Source organism: Salvelinus namaycush, chromosome 41 (genome assembly GCF_016432855.1).
Source record: "Salvelinus namaycush isolate Seneca chromosome 41, SaNama_1.0, whole genome shotgun sequence".
Taxonomy (NCBI): domain Eukaryota; kingdom Metazoa; phylum Chordata; class Actinopteri; order Salmoniformes; family Salmonidae; genus Salvelinus; species Salvelinus namaycush.
Window position 1 is genome coordinate 6,503,672 of NC_052347.1, and position 18,426 is coordinate 6,522,097.

At 44.9% G+C, this 18,426-nt stretch overlaps 1 protein-coding gene across 1 annotated transcript; it reads right to left on the reverse strand.

Annotated features, from left to right (window-relative positions):
- Positions 1 to 414: 414 nt before the first annotated feature.
- LOC120034299 (serine/threonine-protein kinase 17A-like) lies at positions 415 to 16,681 on the reverse strand. The gene is made up of 7 exons (XM_038980803.1): positions 16,282 to 16,681; positions 10,431 to 10,643; positions 5,078 to 5,222; positions 3,611 to 3,737; positions 3,438 to 3,486; positions 3,081 to 3,260; positions 415 to 2,373 (listed from the first exon to the last, which is right to left on the reverse strand). Exons 1-7 carry the CDS (start codon positions 16,377 to 16,379, stop codon positions 2,088 to 2,090), a joined length of 1,098 nt encoding a protein of 365 aa, XP_038836731.1. The 5' UTR covers positions 16,380 to 16,681; the 3' UTR covers positions 415 to 2,087.
- Positions 16,682 to 18,426: the final 1,745 nt, after the last annotated feature.

The window sequence follows — 18,426 nt, forward strand, 5'->3', positions numbered from 1 at the left end:
TTGCAGCAGGTTGAACAGTGTGCACACACACACACCAGTGAAGAAAGCATCACAGCATGTCCCTTTTCAAGTGACACTGGTATTTCCTGTGAAGTGTGGCTAGATATTTCTGGAAACGCAGCAGTTGTTCTTGCTACATTTAACTTGTTTCCCCCAAAATACCAAAAACAGGAAAGACGGACACTTGGGAAATGCTCTTAAGTGTAAACTAATGATACTGTAGTTTGAGGAATGGTTTTCAAGTGGAGAGACCATAATATTCAGCACACAAGAGGAGAATAATGTTAAAATGGGTCACAAGTGTTCCCTGGTCCTTTGTACAAGGAACTACATTCTGACCAGACTAAAGCTTTGTGGTTGAGGGAACAAGACAAGCAGTGGTTGTTCCATGCCTAAACAGACCACACAATGAAGTTAATTCATCAAGATGAATAGTTTAATACAAAATGTACATTTATTGTTCTTCGATACATTTTTGCGAGGCATGCCATCAAACATTTATTAATTTCAATGTAACGTCTACCTGGACACAAGTGCAAACCTGCCTGAAATTCATGAGCAGTAACCAGGAATGAAAGTCATAAGTACAGAGTCAAGATAAAAATAAAAAAAAACAACAAAAAAAAGAGGCATACAATAATTATTAAAATGTTCATACATTATGGATATTAAAAATATTTTGCAGATTATTCTTACACTATCAAACAATATACACTTCAGTACTTTTTGAGAAGTCCTCAAGAGTAATTTATCTTCACTCTCAAACACCACATATCCAAAAGGAGCTTTCTTCAAAGCCTTTCAATTGGTTGCAAATCATTGAATCCTAGTCACTTCCTCTTCAAAAAGACAAAAGTTCACAAAGCCTGAAGGGAAATATATTGTGACATATCCAACATGGCAAACTGATATTTCAAACATGAGTACATGGAAATTGTGCAACAATAGCAACAAAAAAAATCTTACAAGAATAAACAGAAACACAACAGGTGAACTATATGGCACTTGGTGGAAACGAGTGACGCAAATATATTAACAATAGATGGTGGGAAGTGGCCATGTACATTTGTGTCTTAATTAATCATTCAACTAAACTGTGCTTTTTGAGCCATTTCATCAAGACTTTGGTTATTACTTTCTGACCATTTGTGTAGTTCATTCTTAAAATAAAAAGTGCTTTAAATTGACATCAAGATTGTCCTTACACTAAACAAAGGATGTGATTTAATTAGATGTGGTGATTGAGATGGCTTACTATTTTTGGGGGCCTGAAGTGGTCATATGAACACAAACAAAATCAGAGAAGACTATTTAACCCTCTGACTGGTTTCTGTGAGGGCACTCCCCTAACACAGTCAGTCAGTTCGTTTTCCTTTGCTGCGTAGGCAGCATCTCATCTAGGGACATCTGTCTAACCACATAGGCATCCTTCATAATCAACATCATGAAAGGCATTTAAGGCTCAGACCTCAACAAAAGCAAAGTGGTTCCAACTTCCTGTTGGCCAACGTCATTTCCTCTCAGGGTGAGCAGTTATATCCTCACAAAGGAGAGGAGAAGTACTGGTTCAAAGGTCAGTTAGGGAGTGGAACGTGAAGGGCAGCCAAGGTGAGAGCCAGGTTGAGGGCCAACATGGGATCAACCCAGCCTGGGACAAAGCAGGACTTCCTTCACTGAGAGTGCAGACCAGACCAAGTGATAGATGAAGTCAGTCCCACTGTTCTAGTCTTCATAGCCGAGCACAAAGAACTGGCCCACTCCTTCCATTCACAACACTCATACAGTTACAATACCCTCGCTACACATGCATTAAAAGTGTGTCAGTGTGGCTCATTACCAGACATCAGCACACTAATGAGCACAGGGTAACATGCATCAAACACGCATGAATTTACTGCACACGGTCAGCTGAGCTCAGACAGATATCACACATCCATCGCAGCAGTAGCAGCAGCACACATACAGAGTCAAACAGAGCTGGAGGCCCTGCGTCGGACCAGACCAGGTCTCACTGGCTTCCAGACAGTGTCCATTCTGTGACAGCAGTCCAGTCAGTCACTACACACAGTGTCTAGTGGAGCCCTTCCTCAGCAGATGAGCTCCTGTTGGATCTCTGGCAGCGCGGGGAAGGGCTCAGAAGTGAAGGAAAAGGCATTGCGGCCTGTCTTCAGGTCTACCTGACCGGGGCACATCATGTACGAACCCATGCCCTCCAGCTCTGGGGAGGGTGCCGGGCTCTCAGGCTCAGACTCTGATTGGCTGGTCTCAGGCTCGTCCAATGAGGGTAGAGAGCTGGCGTGGAGCTGGGTGTAGAGGTCAGCTGGTCCATTCAGCCAGGGGTGGTTAAGGCACTCCGCTGCAGTGGCTCTCTTCCTGTGGACAGACAGGCGGAGAGGATGCGTGTCAGCTCTCAAATCAATCATCAATGTCTAGGCAGCAAGGACCTTAAAGCTTCTGTTCATCAGTTTTGAACGTAAAACTGAAATAGCTAAGGTGAATATATGTAAAGGAAAGCCAATGGTAAAAAGGTGACAAATATGCAGTTATACAACTTCCTGTCCCTCCCCTTCCCTCAGACACTCCTCTTTCCCTGACAGTCTGTTTGAAAAACCACCAAAGCCCACTTTTTCATCCCAGCCTTTCCCCTCTTTGGGATTACTCAGACACACAGGACATTTTTCCACTTTTTTATACCGCCGATAATCTGCAGCAATTAAATTATACTGAGTGAAGATTGTGGCCCTGGATCACAGCGATAGACTACAGCTGTTTGTCATTGAGACATGGTGACATACAGTATCTAGCCCTTCTGTGCTGGAACACTTGGCCAAATAGTGACACAGAACGTGTTAATAGATGAAACGTAACAAGGACCCGTATCCTTATATTAAATTGTTCATATACATTACCACGCATCGGGAGACTTAACAAGGATGTGCCGCAAACAGCAGTATGAATGACATCACTCACGTGTTAATTAGCATTGAACTCACTATGGGACATGTGGGAGAACATCCATCTGTCGGGCTGTGGCACTGAACTAATTGAGTGTTGATTCTTGGACCTATCCTGTTCCTCACCTGGGGTTTTTGAGCAGCAGGGTCTTGATGAAGTCAATGGCGAGGGAGGAGACGCCCTCGAAGGCATCCTGCGAGTAGTCCACGTTGACCTGGGAGATGTTCAGGAAGGTCTCCTGCTTGTTGTCCCCCAGGAACGGAGACTCGCCCGTCAGCATGACGTAGGTCAGGACCCCTATGGACCTGAGAGGAGGAGGAGGGAAAGGTGTCAGACTCCAAGAAATGAGGAAGTATTTTTCTCAGATTTCCACGGTGGAGCTGGCTGGTGATATCAATATTTTATGGCTTCTGGAAAAAACTAGATGTATTGAGGACACTAGCTGATATCTGCTTGACACGGTCCCTTTAGCGCATACTCACCACATGTCTGTCGCTATGCTGATGGGTTCATAGTTCAGGATCTCTGGAGCTGGAATAGCATAGACAACGCCAATTAGTCCTGATAAACATTTTACAGTACTGAAGTTAAGAATTGCTTATCTATCTTCCTTATTGATATAAACCGACTGCAGAAGCCAGGAGGCAGGACTTACCCACATACTCCGGGGTGCCCAGGATCTCTCGGACTTCTGTCACACTGTCCATGCGTCTGGACAGGCCAAAGTCCACGATGCGGATATCACCCAGTGGGATGGCACTGGTCAGCAGGATGTTCTGGGGCTGAGGGGAGAGACCGAGATAAGACAGATGAGACCAAATCCAAAGAGTGCATGGTAAGTGAATTGACAGAGGTCAAATACCATGCTTGATAGATAGTTAATCAGTTGAGTAGTCATTGAGACTCAAGGCCTCCCACTAAAGAGTCTAATCTACCTCTACATGAATAAGCCAAACCCACAGAGTGTACAGCCCCAGAGGGTTTCAATTTGGTTACATCAATATCACTAAACCAGGTTCATCCCCTTAGCCTATGAGATGATTCCAAGGAAAGGTGGGATGTCTTGGAGGGCCTATCAGATTAGCTGGCTCCTATATCATGTACGATGCTTAACCTCCAGGTCATACTGGCTAGATTCCTGGCCTGGGGCCTTTGGCCAGGACATCTTGGAGGACCAAGTGGCGCAGCGGTCTAAGGCACTGCATCGCAGTGCTAGAGCCGTCACTACAGACCCAGGTTCGATCCTGGGCTGTATCACAACCAGCTGTGATCGGGAGTCCCATAGGGCGGCGCACAATTGGCCCAGCGTCGTCCGGGTAAGGGGAGGGTTTGGTGGGGTAGGCCGTCATTGTAAATAAGAACTTGTTCTTAACTGACTTGCCTAGTTAAATAAAAGGTCAAATACATTTTAAAAATCTAGGATAAATGAAGGAGCAAGAGACAGACCAGAGCCTGTGACATTTCACCAGGAATAGATTTAATACTGTCTATCACTGGGGGAGGGAAAAAGGAAAATGGGGAGCTAATAAAATCTAGTCTGGTGACAGAGTCGGTTCAGTCCCCCTCACCCAAAAACCCTGCTCATAAACCCCCCTGGAACAGAGGAGGGTTTCTTCATATATAACCTGCCTGCCAAATTCTAACACGCTCCAAAAGTGTTTTTTTATTCATCATTATCAACAATACAAATGTTTTTGACATCACTGGCCAGACAAAACAAACTTATAAGACTTACAGCTTTCGTTTTGCGTCTTCTGAGACACAACCCTGCAGTATTTTACAAAATAAGTTCTACAGAGAGAAACCAGACCCTGACAGAGTTCATTTGTAAGAGCGGGAACTCCGGGACGAAAACTATGCAGCATTCACATAAAAACAGTTGTCACTCGTTAAACGCTAACAGAGTAACTTGGATGGGCGTCTTTATTTGCTAGACAAGACCCATGTACAGGGAGAGTTATTGTTCTGCCACATTAAGGGGTTCTCATTGCTTAAGGGGGGAAATCGCCCATTCTAGGGGTGCCCTGTTATAAAAAAAAAAAATTTAAACTAGTCTCTCGCTTTGACAGCCGTAACTAGTAGCGGATTTGGTTCTGGGTGACGTGATCAGCTTTCTACTGACCTTCAGGTCCAAGTGGACCACGTTGTTGCGGTGCAGACAGGCCACGCCGGTGAGGATCTGTCTGGCCAACCTGATCACATCCTTCTCTGTGAAGGCCTCGTCGTTCTCCGCAACACACTGGTTGAAGATCTCTCCACCGGCGGCACTGGAAAACAGAGGCAATGGAGGATCAAAATAGAGCCATGGTGACGAGATGAACAACAAACAGTACATGGTTATTATATCTGTAGTTTTTACTTGGGCTGCTGTGATCGATTGCTGATTATGCATTGTAACGCATTTACACTCATGAAGTCTACACCCTTACACTGTAAATCACTGCATTTGTACCACTATCAACTCAAACACAAACATGATGACAATGCCAAACCCACCTCTATCCCGTTATCACATACACTGTCAAGTGTGTCGAGCCCTAGCCCGTGTTTTTTATTTATTTTTAAAGTTACGCAACTGGTCCTGTGGTTATTGTACTTTGGGCTTGGGAACAGGGTCCGTGTTTCACATCCACACACAAAGCATGTGACTCCTGTCTGTGGCACTCCGACGTTCCCGCACGGAAATCAGAAGAAAAATGGTGCCTCCCTGACCTCAGCTTTGACTCGAGATACGAGGACCCATATCAGTCAGTGCCAGTCCCGGATAAGGCTTTCCAGAGTTTACACACATTCCAGATCAGTTAAGTCAAAAACTTTTAAAAAAGGGGGATTTTTTCTCTCTCAAATCTATCAAACTAGAGATCCCTGTCGTATAATAAAGAGTTACCTAAGACTTGAGACAGTGACAGGACACTGAAACGATCCCATAGTTTTACAGTAGTGGATAGAACACTAAATTGTAGGGATTACCGCCACACTGCTGTGTCGTTCCCCAAAAATTGGAAGTTTATCCAATCTGGGCATCCACTCCTAACTGCTCATGATTAGGGGGGGGGGGGGGGGGGGGTTATCCTATTTGGATCCACTTTGAAAATAGAAAGGCTAATTACCAAATAAAAAAAATGGTGACATCTCATTTCTGTTAAGGCAAATTCCTGGTTTGTCAATCCTTGTCATGCTTGTGTAACAACGGTAAGCAATGCCGTCTGGGACATGGCACATTTATGTTGGATGATTCTCCAAAGCAGATGAAAAGCCTGGAGAGAGGACGCTTGCCAAATAGCACAGCCATGTGTGGGGGATTTAGTCAGCACACATGCTTTTTATCTTGAGAGGAAATCTGCGACCATGGCCCGGGCATAACTGTTACATAACCACACCAGCCAATCCCTGGTTAGCCTCGCACCGTTGCATCCTCACCTTCACTGTCCTCAGCTGTGAAAATAGGAGGTTCTGTTTTCCTGGATATCCATCATTGGGTCATATAAATCCCCTTTCGCTTGGGGCTCCACACATTTATTGCTGGCCGTCTCTTTTGACCCCCCCTCCAAAGTCCCTACAGTACCCATGTATACCAAATGTGCATAGCAGGCCTAGTTTACCAGTTTTGGGGGGGGGGTCAAGAGGAAATGAGAGACATCAGTGTGTCGTTGGAAGCATGGCTTGGATTTATGCTTGCTGACAACTGCATGATAAAAAAAAAAAAGCTAACTGATCGTGCCACTCATTATTCATCTGTTCCATGTGCTGGGTCTCAATTTAATACAATTGACTCAAATAGGTCTAATTATCCCACCCCTTCCTTTCCCCGTTTGAACTAATTACCAATAGGCGGAAACAAAGATACCCTCCAAAGTACTTCAATAAACTCATCTAGGAGGAGACGAGGCTTTTAGTACTAACAAAACCCATCCTGTAGAAATGAAATGGACTGAGGACATACTCTCCAAGCACTATGGAAAGATCTGATACATCTCCTGCCATCATGTTTGTATGGTCTCATTTCTCCCTCTATGCCTCGGTGGATCAGTCTCCCCACTGTCAGTCAGCAGACAAATGACATGGAATGGTTTCCCCATCCACTTAAGACAGAAGAACTGTGCAGAGTCCCATCAGAGACGCACAGTAGCCGTCACCCGCAGAACATCAGGCTTGGGCGGAGGGCGGGCAAAGAGCTACTTGAGAATGAGCTGAAGACAGAAGAGCCATGACTTCTCAATGAGAGGATGTGGGACAGTGTGCATTTACGTGTATCCTTTACAATATTGGCTGCATTCTCACAAGCCAACTTGGTTAGTCTGTGCTTAAGATCACCTGGAATAGGCATTATGCTCTTGCTGGCCAGCTACCAAACACCTACTACTCATCACTTCTCACAAGGCCTGTGTGTTGACTGCATTCTGTACTCAGTACAGTACATAGACTGGTTTCAGAGTTGTCATCATTTAGATGGGATTATGCTGTGACAACTCATCCTCCGTTACAGGAGACTTGACGTGTCAAACCTTACTAGAACGAAGAGAACGCATACAAACAGTTTTTCAACGAGGCTTTTCCATTTTGAAAATTGGAATACAATTAGACAGCCCTCATCCTCAAAAACACTTTTACTAGTTCGTAAATAGATTTTCTGAAGACTTTATTGCGGTTTTAAATGAAGGGCAGCCCATGCCAGACAGTGGAGATGTGTGTCAAAGACTCTTACATAATCCATTTACTTATCTGAAGACTGCATACATTTGAAGTGACAAAGATAAAATGGCTGACATGGACTGGAGGGTTTCAATTTGCGTTGCGTAAGATGTCTCAATACCCACGTAAAAACATCAAATACCATTACACTTGAGGATGAAAGCAGAAGGAAGAGGACAGAGGGGAAGAAGAAAACACCACCCTCTTTCCCAATTACAGAGGGGCTGAAAAACTGCTGCAGAAAAAATTACCTCAGGAATGATTCCATCAGCGCTGAAGGATCAAGCTCGAGTGAGTCAAAGTGATACATTTTCATAAACATACCCTGTAAAGCTTTAAAGCTGCTTTAGGGTTATGATTGGCCAGGTAATCTGTGGACCGGACTGCCATTCCCAAGACTATCCGATTGCCTGTAATTGGTTAGGATTTTGAGTTTCTCTTATCTGAAGTTACCTCAGTTTACAGCAGTGTCATGAGTTCAAGGCCTCTGAGGTGAAACAGTATTCACAACACTTGTATCGTGTATTGTTTGCCAGATGATAAACAAATATGTAGTGTGAGGGTTGGACCAAACCTTAGTTTCTCAAGGTCACAGTGTACACACAGCTAACGTCAGGTGACTTGGTTCATCTAATTTCCCCACATATAACGTAGACCTCTAGAAATGCACCTGCACAATACTGTATTTGTCAAAATGACAAAAACGTAAGATGTTTGGTCTCATCCTAGAGGGTTGTTTGATCTCCGGTAACACCATGGGTTTTCCTTGAGAAGACATGTAGAGAGTTGGGAACACACAGATGACAATCTACGGTTTGTTGGAGAATCATTGAAGAAACGTATTTCTTGCAACTATTCACCACCATCAGAAGCAGGCCATGGACTGTGCCCCGAGTACGGAAAACCATTCTGATTAAACCGTCAGAATACGTTCTAAGCAGAGACGATGCAGGTTCATTTCTCATTAAAAAGTGGCATTTTCGTTTAGACTAGTCGTTATGTGGTGCGTTTGCGGTGCTCGCGCAGACTGGGTTTAAACTTACTGATGAGGAAAATTTAGTTTATCATTTCCATTTCTCATACGTCGCGTGGGGATGTGGTTGTGGCTATGTGCAGACCAATGTGTGCCAATGTGTGAGTATGAGTATGCTACTTTGTGTGTGTGCTACTTTTGAGAGCGTCACTAACGGCTTCTATGTAAACCCACAGGGAACGGAACATTATTCTCTGGTTTGCAGCAAAGCCCACGCTGAGGTCAGAGAGCCCTTTAACAGGAAAAGAGTTCAGTCATACAGGCTGCAACAGCATCTCAATGGCTGCAGATTACCAAGTTAGTAGGGGATTTCACTAGGAGCCATAACCTATACTGGGATCTGGATAAACATAGGCCTATAAGAATCTCTCAAACAGACAAAGGAAGACCGCACAAGGAAGCGCAAAGTTATCTGGCAGCTAGTGCAGGGCTATGGACCAGTGCGTGCCCCTGCAGAGCTGACCCCCTGAAGGCATGAAATAGTGGCTCTGCTTCCTCTTTTCACACTGGGGTCCAAGGCCAAGCACATAACCCCCCCCCCCGTATAGGGAACCTTTTGTTCTGCAGGAGCATTCTATGTCTAGGAGGGGAATGGGTGGAGATGTGGGTGGTTTATGACCAGACCAGGGTCAGGAGGGGACACAGTCTTTTGGTCTTCTAGATGAACTGATTGGTGTGGTGTTGTCTATTTGTCAAATGGGGCTTGGGGATCAGTACGACGCTTATTACCATCTGGCTCCTAATTAGAATGAGACCAGAGTGGTCATGGAGGACAGCCATGACACATACCACCCTTCCACCCTGACCTCCGTGCTTTGTTGATCAGATGGATGCAGCACAGATGCTGACTGGTTCACCCGTGTCTGGATGGAATGGATGCTCTGAAGCATGATGAAATCATTTGACTGATGCTAGCTTTCCTTTAAAAAAGTATCATGTGACAAATACTTATTGTCAAGAATCTTCTAGATCGAGTCATTTGGTCCATCTTCGTCCGTCTGTTTACAGGAACACTGACACCAATCACAGTCAGACAAGGTAACAAGAAATCGGGGATGTGGCTATGAGCACAGCGACCAACCACAGGGGAGTTATCATTTCCTTATAAGGTTACAAGGTTCAAGCAGGCATGCGTGCGTGCGTTTAGCGTGCGTGCACACGCAGCTGTTTTTCAGGTGAGAAGCTCTTGAGTGACACGCAGCTGCATCCTCAGAAGAAAGAGTGCAACACGGGAAGTCGACGTGTTAGGGTTAGACTGGAGAGATGTAATCTACCATTTCTCAAGAAACCCAACTCTGACATTCACGTCACTCAACATCCTGTCTATGCAAGAGCTCATGCGGTTTTGAAACAAAGATCACATTAAAAAAATCCCATGTTTTATATAAGCAGAATACATTTTGACTCAGGCGACCACATCAATCAAAACCCTTCGAAACTACGCAGAAATAGAAAAACCTGCAGAGACGGAAAGTATTTTCTGTAAATGGCGCATAATGGTTTCTCATTTCCCCCCTCATTAGGAACCTTATCATTTCATCCCGTTTTTCCTGGCAGTGCTGCATTGTGGTGGAGCGTCAACATGTACGGAGAGTTTAAAAGGTCTTCTAGATTACCATCACCAGCATTTTCCCCCCATCACTGGTGACATGACCTAAGGGCGGTGCAGAGATCCAAACACACACTCGCATACTGTACACGCCACGTTTTTCCATGGTCTTTGCGTTTCGACGCATACGAGTTCACTCACCACTCGAGGATGAGGATGATCTCAGAGTTGGTCTCGTAGACCTCATGCAGCGCCACCACATAAGGGTTAGCCGTGGCTGACTCCAGAACAGCGATCTCGTTGAGGATGTCCATGCGGCAGTCCTCGCCCTTCCGACGCTTCCTCAAGAACTTGGCAGCGTGCTCCTTCCCCGTCGCCTTTTCAATGCACTTCTTCACCACAGCAAACTTTCCCCTGGGAAGAGAAAAATAAAAAGGGAAAGGGATATGTTGAATAATCAGAAATACAATTAACAGTTTAATTGACAGTAGGCTTACACGTTTGATTTGGTTGTCTTCAATGTCTTATCGGTAAATCTGATTGGCCATGAACCTGCAGGGAGTAATCATGGCAGAGATAAACAGCAATTACAGCACTGAGAGTACCAAACAATTATGACGCAACCAATAACTGAAAGGCCACTGAAAGACCACCAAGGAAAATGAAGATGTGGGCTGAGTGGAATTACAAAACAGAGGGATACACATGGAGTCGTCTACCATTGTTACGCAATATAGGACTGATGAACACCAAGTGATAGGCTCCCGCATCAGTGTAGTAAGATATCCCTCTCTCCTCTTCCTCCTCCACAGTGGAGAGCCTGACAGGCAGGAGATAGGAGTGACGGTTGGGCCTGAGTGGCTGTTTGGACAGGCGAGGGGGTGATAAGATTAATAGCACTCTTTAAAAGTCAACATAAAGAGGAGCGCAACAGCTGGGCTTGTTGTCTGTCCACCAGCCCCACCCCCAGAGAAAAGAAAAAAGAGGAACGCACAACCACAATTCTAGAATACCATCTGAGCATTCCATTTGCTGCTGCGTACATTGATGGATTCAGCAGAGGTGTTGCGGGTCAGACTGCGGGTGTGGGCAGGAAATCCGATGTGTAGAATCATCCCACTGTGTCCAGCCTTCTACAAACACCATCCCAGGACGATAAAGGAGCCTTGTACACTTCCCATTCTTACAGCGGCGGGGGACAAATGGAATTCCCAAACGCCTCCACCCAGACCTTTGGCACGACCCTGCATCTCCTCGGACAGCCACACAAAGGCCTGTGCAGGCTGACCAGCAAACATGGCAGCCCCTGCACTAGGACCAGGACCACCCACTTCCCTGGGGCTGGACTAGGGGAGAAGGGGGTCCAGGAGGCCACAGCGGAGTCCTCCCAACCCCTGAAAAAATAATAATAATATGGAGGCCGCAACGTGACTTAGTAAATCATTTGGCAACCCTGTTAGTGAATTTCGGCCTTCCCTCACTTTCCTGATTCAACTGACAACTGTTTCTGCCATGTTGCTTGACAAACGACAGACACTGCTTTGGAGTCAGATGTCTCAGCCAGACAGAGCCTGGCAGTGAAAGGTAACCATTCATAGAAACTGCACAGTTCTGCTATTAAAAGCAGTGCCTGTATGGCGATGGAATGTCAGCTTGGTGCCGGTCATTTTCTCACATCTTTCCTCCAGGCTGGCGGTGCTGTAAACCAAAGCCTGCTACTCCTCCTGGATATGTTAGCTGGCACAGGCCCATTCCCTGTGGGCTGTTCCTCCTTCCCCTTTCTTCACTCCCACTGGTTCCCAGCCCTAGTGAGGATTGCTAGGGCACATTGACTGGTTTGGGTCTTTTGATTTGGAACAAAGTCAAAGCCTTTCTCCTTTAATTAGCCAATTCCCCAAGTTCAGAGCAGCTACCTCTGTGCTGGGAACTGCAGATGAAATTAAAAGAAACCCCAGGCGATGCTGAGGAGCAACAGGAAGCCTTTGAAGATGGTGACAACAGGTCAAAGGTTGCTAAACTAGGCCATCATTACCCTGCTGTTTTCACACTGTCTGTAGTAACACACCAGAGACAAGAGCACAGGGGTTAGAGGTGGATACAAACATAAAATTCAGCATGCTTCAATTCAAAATGTCTGACCCGTGAGAGAGGACATTATTGTCAGCCTTCTCCTTGAGCAGGAAGCCGCTTCCAAAAGACACTCAGACAAAAACCACGTCTGCCACTTGAAGGTTGTCTTTAACAGTCTGTGTAAATCCCAAATCCCACAGAAAAGGCAATTATGCCGACACACCAACACCTGATTTGCAGATGCATCAGTATGCAGCTTCACGTCAGCATGTATGAGGTGTCACTCTCCAAATCAACAGGGGATCATAAGAGGAAGTTTTCATTCAGTATGCAGAGACACCAACCCAGGAACTTGTGGTGGTGATGGCACTAATCTAACTGAGAAACTGTTTTTCCTGTGGGGTCTGTTTCTCAAAAGGGGAGTGACTCATGTCTGGAGAGCACAGACAGCTGATCGCCTTCAACTGCCTCTCTCACACAAACTCCCCTCAAACACAAAAACCCACACATTGTTGTTAAATGACAACCCCTTTGCCATCCTTCTAAATCATAGTGAAGATAGCCTAGATTTTCACTAACTAAATATCAGAGGACAACCATTTGACCTAGAAACAGGGACCTGTTCCAACCAGTTCAAAGTCAATACCTTTCATGTCAATACCCTTCATGTCAACTCTCGTAACTTGCCGTCAGTCAAAACTCTTCTACATTATCAAAATGGCTGATTTGTGTGAGCATATTTACAGACGGGGGGAGGGGGGGGGTCATTGAAGGGAAGCAATCAGGGGCAGATATCAGAAGCCATCAAAGGTGTTATTGCGGAAATACGCTCCAGCAGGTTTACCAGGAGCCACAATGTCTCACACATAGTGGAGAAGAGAGAGAAAGGGAGGGAGAGATCCATCCTTCCTCTTCTACTGGCCATCTAATCTTGACAAGCTGCTCTCTTGGCATCCAACACAGCTCACATTCCTGCACTTAATGGGATTTATGAGGCCAGATCAGGATGTTGTGGGGGCGAGGAGGTAATGAGAGGAGAGAGAGAGAGAGAGATGGGGTTGGAAGGAGTGCCGAGAGGATGCTGGACTCTCTCAGAGCTCAAACAGCCCCCCCAGGTCCTGGCTGCTGGCCCAGGATGTCCCATGGTGTCTGACAGGGAAATCTGGCTGCTACCAACTGGCAAAGTGAATGAGTCTTTATTTAGCCCCCGACTGCATACTATCAAGAAAAGAGAGAAATGAAATATCTCCCCGTCTCCCACTCCCTATGAAGTTATAAAGGACGGTTGCATGGGGTATTGGTACAATATCACCTGAGACAGAAGCGATGTGATGACCCAAGTCCAGATTATATAATAATCCTAGTCAACAGCTTCTAAATAAAACATTTTCCATGTGTATTGGACCTGGGGAGTTTAAAAATCTCTGAGACCTCCCCATTCAACCCCCTTGGAATGCAGACATGTTAGTGTCGGGGTTCAAATGCATGGTACGTCACACTCGCTGATCTGTGGAGAACAACAGGGGGCCGGAGCAGGGCGGAGGGAGACTGATGGTAATTACACGTTATCCCCCACCCTGACCCCCAGGACAAAACAGGGCTGATTGGCAGGGAAATAGCCCACTGTAACAGACCCAAACAAACAGCCATGGGTGAGGCTGTAGGCATGGTCTGGATCCTGGAAAAAACACAGAATAATAGCAAACATCTCTTCCTGTGTTAACTTGTGTATGCCAGAGATTCCTTGGATGTTGGAGATATATAGATAGGGAGCTACTGAGTCCAGTGATGGCACATGTAGGTCAGAGCATATTTCATGCAAATAATACTGGGGCTGGTAAAATGCATTGCATATTCACCCTTCTACCGCCAGCCCCCACAGCAGTAGCAGTTAAAGGGATATATAGGGATTTAGGGTAAAGTTCTCCTCTGACATCTGAAATCAGTTTACAGGTGACAGAATGTGCCCCAATTGAAGGAGAATCAGATAAGTCTCACATGCCATTGCGCGAGGCTGGGATGAATTCCAAATGAAGGACATTTTTGTTGGTGCTAGTGTTGATACTGTATGTGTATCATGAGCAGAAGAATGGTCCCGTTTTAGAGTTAAGTAACATTCAACATACCATCTGCCCCAAAATAAAACACCACATAGAAAAACAAGGTTAAATTAGCATTGCATTGATCAACTCCTTACTCATGTAAAATTAGCCATGAAAAAAAAGTATCCTACATACCAAAACCAGTTCTCAGACCACAAGAGGCATAATTATGATGCTCTTTATTGTGACTGAAAATATGTGACTGCGCAGTTGTCAGGTGGACTCCCAAGAACACCTACAAGATCATGAACAGGAGAGGGAGTGAGACACCCAACTCGCTGTTTTTTTTAGACCAGACCCAGCAGCTAGTGCATTTGTGTCTATGGGAGACACACCCAGTTAAGTAGACCGAACTGACAATTTTTGTCAATGGTAAATGTGTGAGTGAATTATCTTAATTTATCCACCATCTTTGTCATGAACACCTTTCAGAATGATCTACCCATGCAATTGTGCATTAGAGGCTGTTATCATAATTCAACAGAGCTCGTAATACCAACTTTTTTATACCAATTTCGCATTATTCTGTACGTAAATCCTAACACTCCATTTAGTATGATACCTTTCATATGGTATGTATTCATTTGTGGCTGTCCATCATCCATTTAGTATGGTATGTTACGAACTGCAATTCATACAATATGTTACAAATTTGCAAAAAGTTTGATATGTTATGAATTCCAATTTGTTGTTGCTAACATTAGCTAGCTGCTAATGTTCACTAGGCTAGGAGTTAGGGTTAAGAGTCAATGGTGGAAAAGTACTCACTTGTCATACTTGAGTAAAAGTAAAAATAACTTAATAGAAAATGACTCAAGTGAAAGTCACCCAGTAAAATACTACTTGAGTAAAAGTCTAAAAGTATTTAGTTAATATACTTAAGTAACAAAAAGGTAAAATAAATAATTTCAAATTCCTTCTATTAAGCAACCCAGATGGCATAATTACATTTGTTATTAGCAAATCGACAGGGCACACTCCAGCACTCTACAAATGAAGCATGTGTGTTTAGTGAGTCCACCAGATCAGAGGCAGTAGGGATGACCTCTTGATAAGTGTGAATTGGACCATTTTCCTGTCCTGCTGAGCATTCAAATGTAATGACTACTTGTGTGTCAGGGGAAACGTATGGAGTAAAAAGTACATTATTTTCTATAGGAATGTAGTTAAGTAAAAGTTGTCAAAAATATAAATAGTAGAGTACAGATACACACCCCCACACACACACACACAAACATATAGTACTGAAGTACTTTACCCCACCGTTAGGAGTTAAGGTACAGGGTTAAGGTTAGGGGAAAGGTAGGCTAACATGTTAGGTAGTTGCAAAGTAGCTAAAATGCTAAAGTTGTTTGTGATGAGAATCCAACACCCATGCTAGACGTTCACGTTATACGCCTGGCCAACCAACCTTTTTTTGCCATAAGTAACCATACCAAAAGTAACATATCATAATTTAAGTGTCTTAGAATTACGTTTACTATGTTACGTCTAGTCTATGAGACCAGGCTGAATATACTTAAAGAATAGAGCTCACACAAAGAAGAATACATCCCACAGATTTCCCTTACAAAAAACAAAAAATGCCAACCACACAAAACAATTAAATGGGCGCAGATCGACATTCTCCATGGCAGTGCCAGCGCCACTCAACCGGATTGGGCCGACACCGTGAAATGTTCACTTACACCCGTTTGCACGTGCAGAGAGAAAAAGACAAACATTTCACATTTGTGATTCCTCACTTGAAAGAATTAACAGTGTGTTTACCCCTGCCTCCACCGTGTTTATTTCGCACTGCAGCACGCATTGGCATCTATTCTATCTCATCATTTCATGATCTGGACAGGGTAACCTATTAAACATTTCAACCGACTTACCTGCCCAATTCTCTGCCAAGCAACTCATAATTGCTCGTGAAAGGATCGGTCCTAATTCTCGTGTGAATTTTTGTCACCATCCCGTTCTTGTTCATCATTGTTATTGCAGTCCGATTGGAGAGAGATAAAATATATTTCCTTGACAGAAGTTATATTAGCTGTTCAATACGTTCAGGTTAATTTCATGGCAAAAAATATAGAGGAAGAGAAAAATAAGTTGTAATGAAACTTCAGAACAGCAAACTTCTCAGCACCCAAAAAATCCCCAGGTTAATTCTGTGACCCTCAGGAATAGACGTTGACTGGCAAGAAATAGACAGATGAATCATTAAGGTATGAAGGAACTGCTAATACACCGCAGCTGTAATCAAGCCAAGCGCTGTATGTTAGTTTGCGTGTGGACAGACAGTCCCAACAATGAGCTCTATCGCAGAGCCAGCCTTTCTCAGTGACGCTGTGCCATGAAAGCCAATGGTAATTTGGCTTTGTTAAGGGGAGGGTTAAAGTCAGTGAGCATACTACGACACAGCTGATAGACAGGCACTAGCCTACTTGGGGTGGCATTCAACAGGTTGCCTACTCCTACTGCCTCAGTAGATGTCTTTAAAAAAATGGACACAACTACACCTCTAATGCAGGTAGTAAGTAACCAAACTGTACCGCCTACTGCTTAGATTTTGCAACACACACACACACACACACACACACACACACACACACACACACACACACACACACACACACACACACACACACACACACACACACACACACACACACACACACACACACACACACACACACACACACCTAAAAACAATAAGAGTTTGATGTAACAGAAACATGCTGTATGCAAGTGAGCAATCAAATGTGTCAATCATTACTTTGGGCAAGGTTTTACCAGGTGAGGCATGCATCTCTCCCACATATACTGCAATCATGGCAGTCAGTGAGACTGACCATGGGGCATGATGCTAGGAACTGCTCTTCTCTCATCCTGAATATGTATCCTTCACCCCACCACTGGGAGTGGCACATTTATGTCAGTGCCCCTGCCCTGCTGCCTGTATCTGGCAAGAATGCACAACATGTCCCCATCCATTGGCAGCTTATTCATGGAAGACAGATGCAGACAAAGAACACACAAAGTAGAAACAACCATGGCCTGAAATATCATGGCCTGAAATATCATGGCCCGTAACAACGTTAAAGTCCAAAATAACTTAAAAAGTAGGGCAGTCGTCAAGGATCACAGTTTTCACTTTATCTTATAATTACATAATTTAATCAGGACCCAAAATAAGAAGAAAGCATCCCTCCCTCCCTGGGCAGCCACAGTGGAGACCCGGTATATTGGGTAGCCACAGTGGAGACCCAGTATATTGGGTAGCCACAGTGGAGACCCAGTATATTGGGTAGCCACAGTGGAGACCCAGTAAATTGGTCAGACACGGTGGAGACCCAGTATATTGGGGAGCCACAGTGGAGACCCAGTATATTGGGTAGCCACAGTGGAGACCCAGTAAATTGGTCAGACACAGTGGAGACCCAGTATATTGGGGAGCCACAGTGGAGACCCAGCATATTGGGGAGCCACAGTGGAGACCCAGTAAATTGGGAAGCCACAGAAGATACCCAGTATATTGGGAAGCCACAGTGGAGACCCAGTATATTGGGAAGCCACAGTGGAGACCCAGTATATTGGGGAGCCACAGTGGAGACCCAGCATATTGGGGAGCCACAGTGGAGACCCACTAAATTGGGAAGCCACAGAAGATACCCAGTATATTGGGAAGCCACAGTGGAGACCCAGTATATTGGGAAGCCATAGTGGAGACCCAGTAAATTGGGTAGCCACAGTGGAGACCCAGTAAATTGGGGAGCCACAGTGGAGACCCAGCATATTGGGTAGCCACAGTGGAGACCCAGTAAATTGGGGAGCCACAGTGGAGACCCAGCATATTGGGTAGCCACAGTGGAGACCCAGCATATTGGGCAGCCACAGTGGAGACCCAGTAAATTGGGGAGCCACAGAAGATACCCAGTATATTGGGAAGCCAGAGTGGAGACCCAGTAAATTGGGGAGCCACAGTGGAGACCCAGTAAATTGGGGAGCCACAGTGGAGACCCAGCATATTGGGCAGC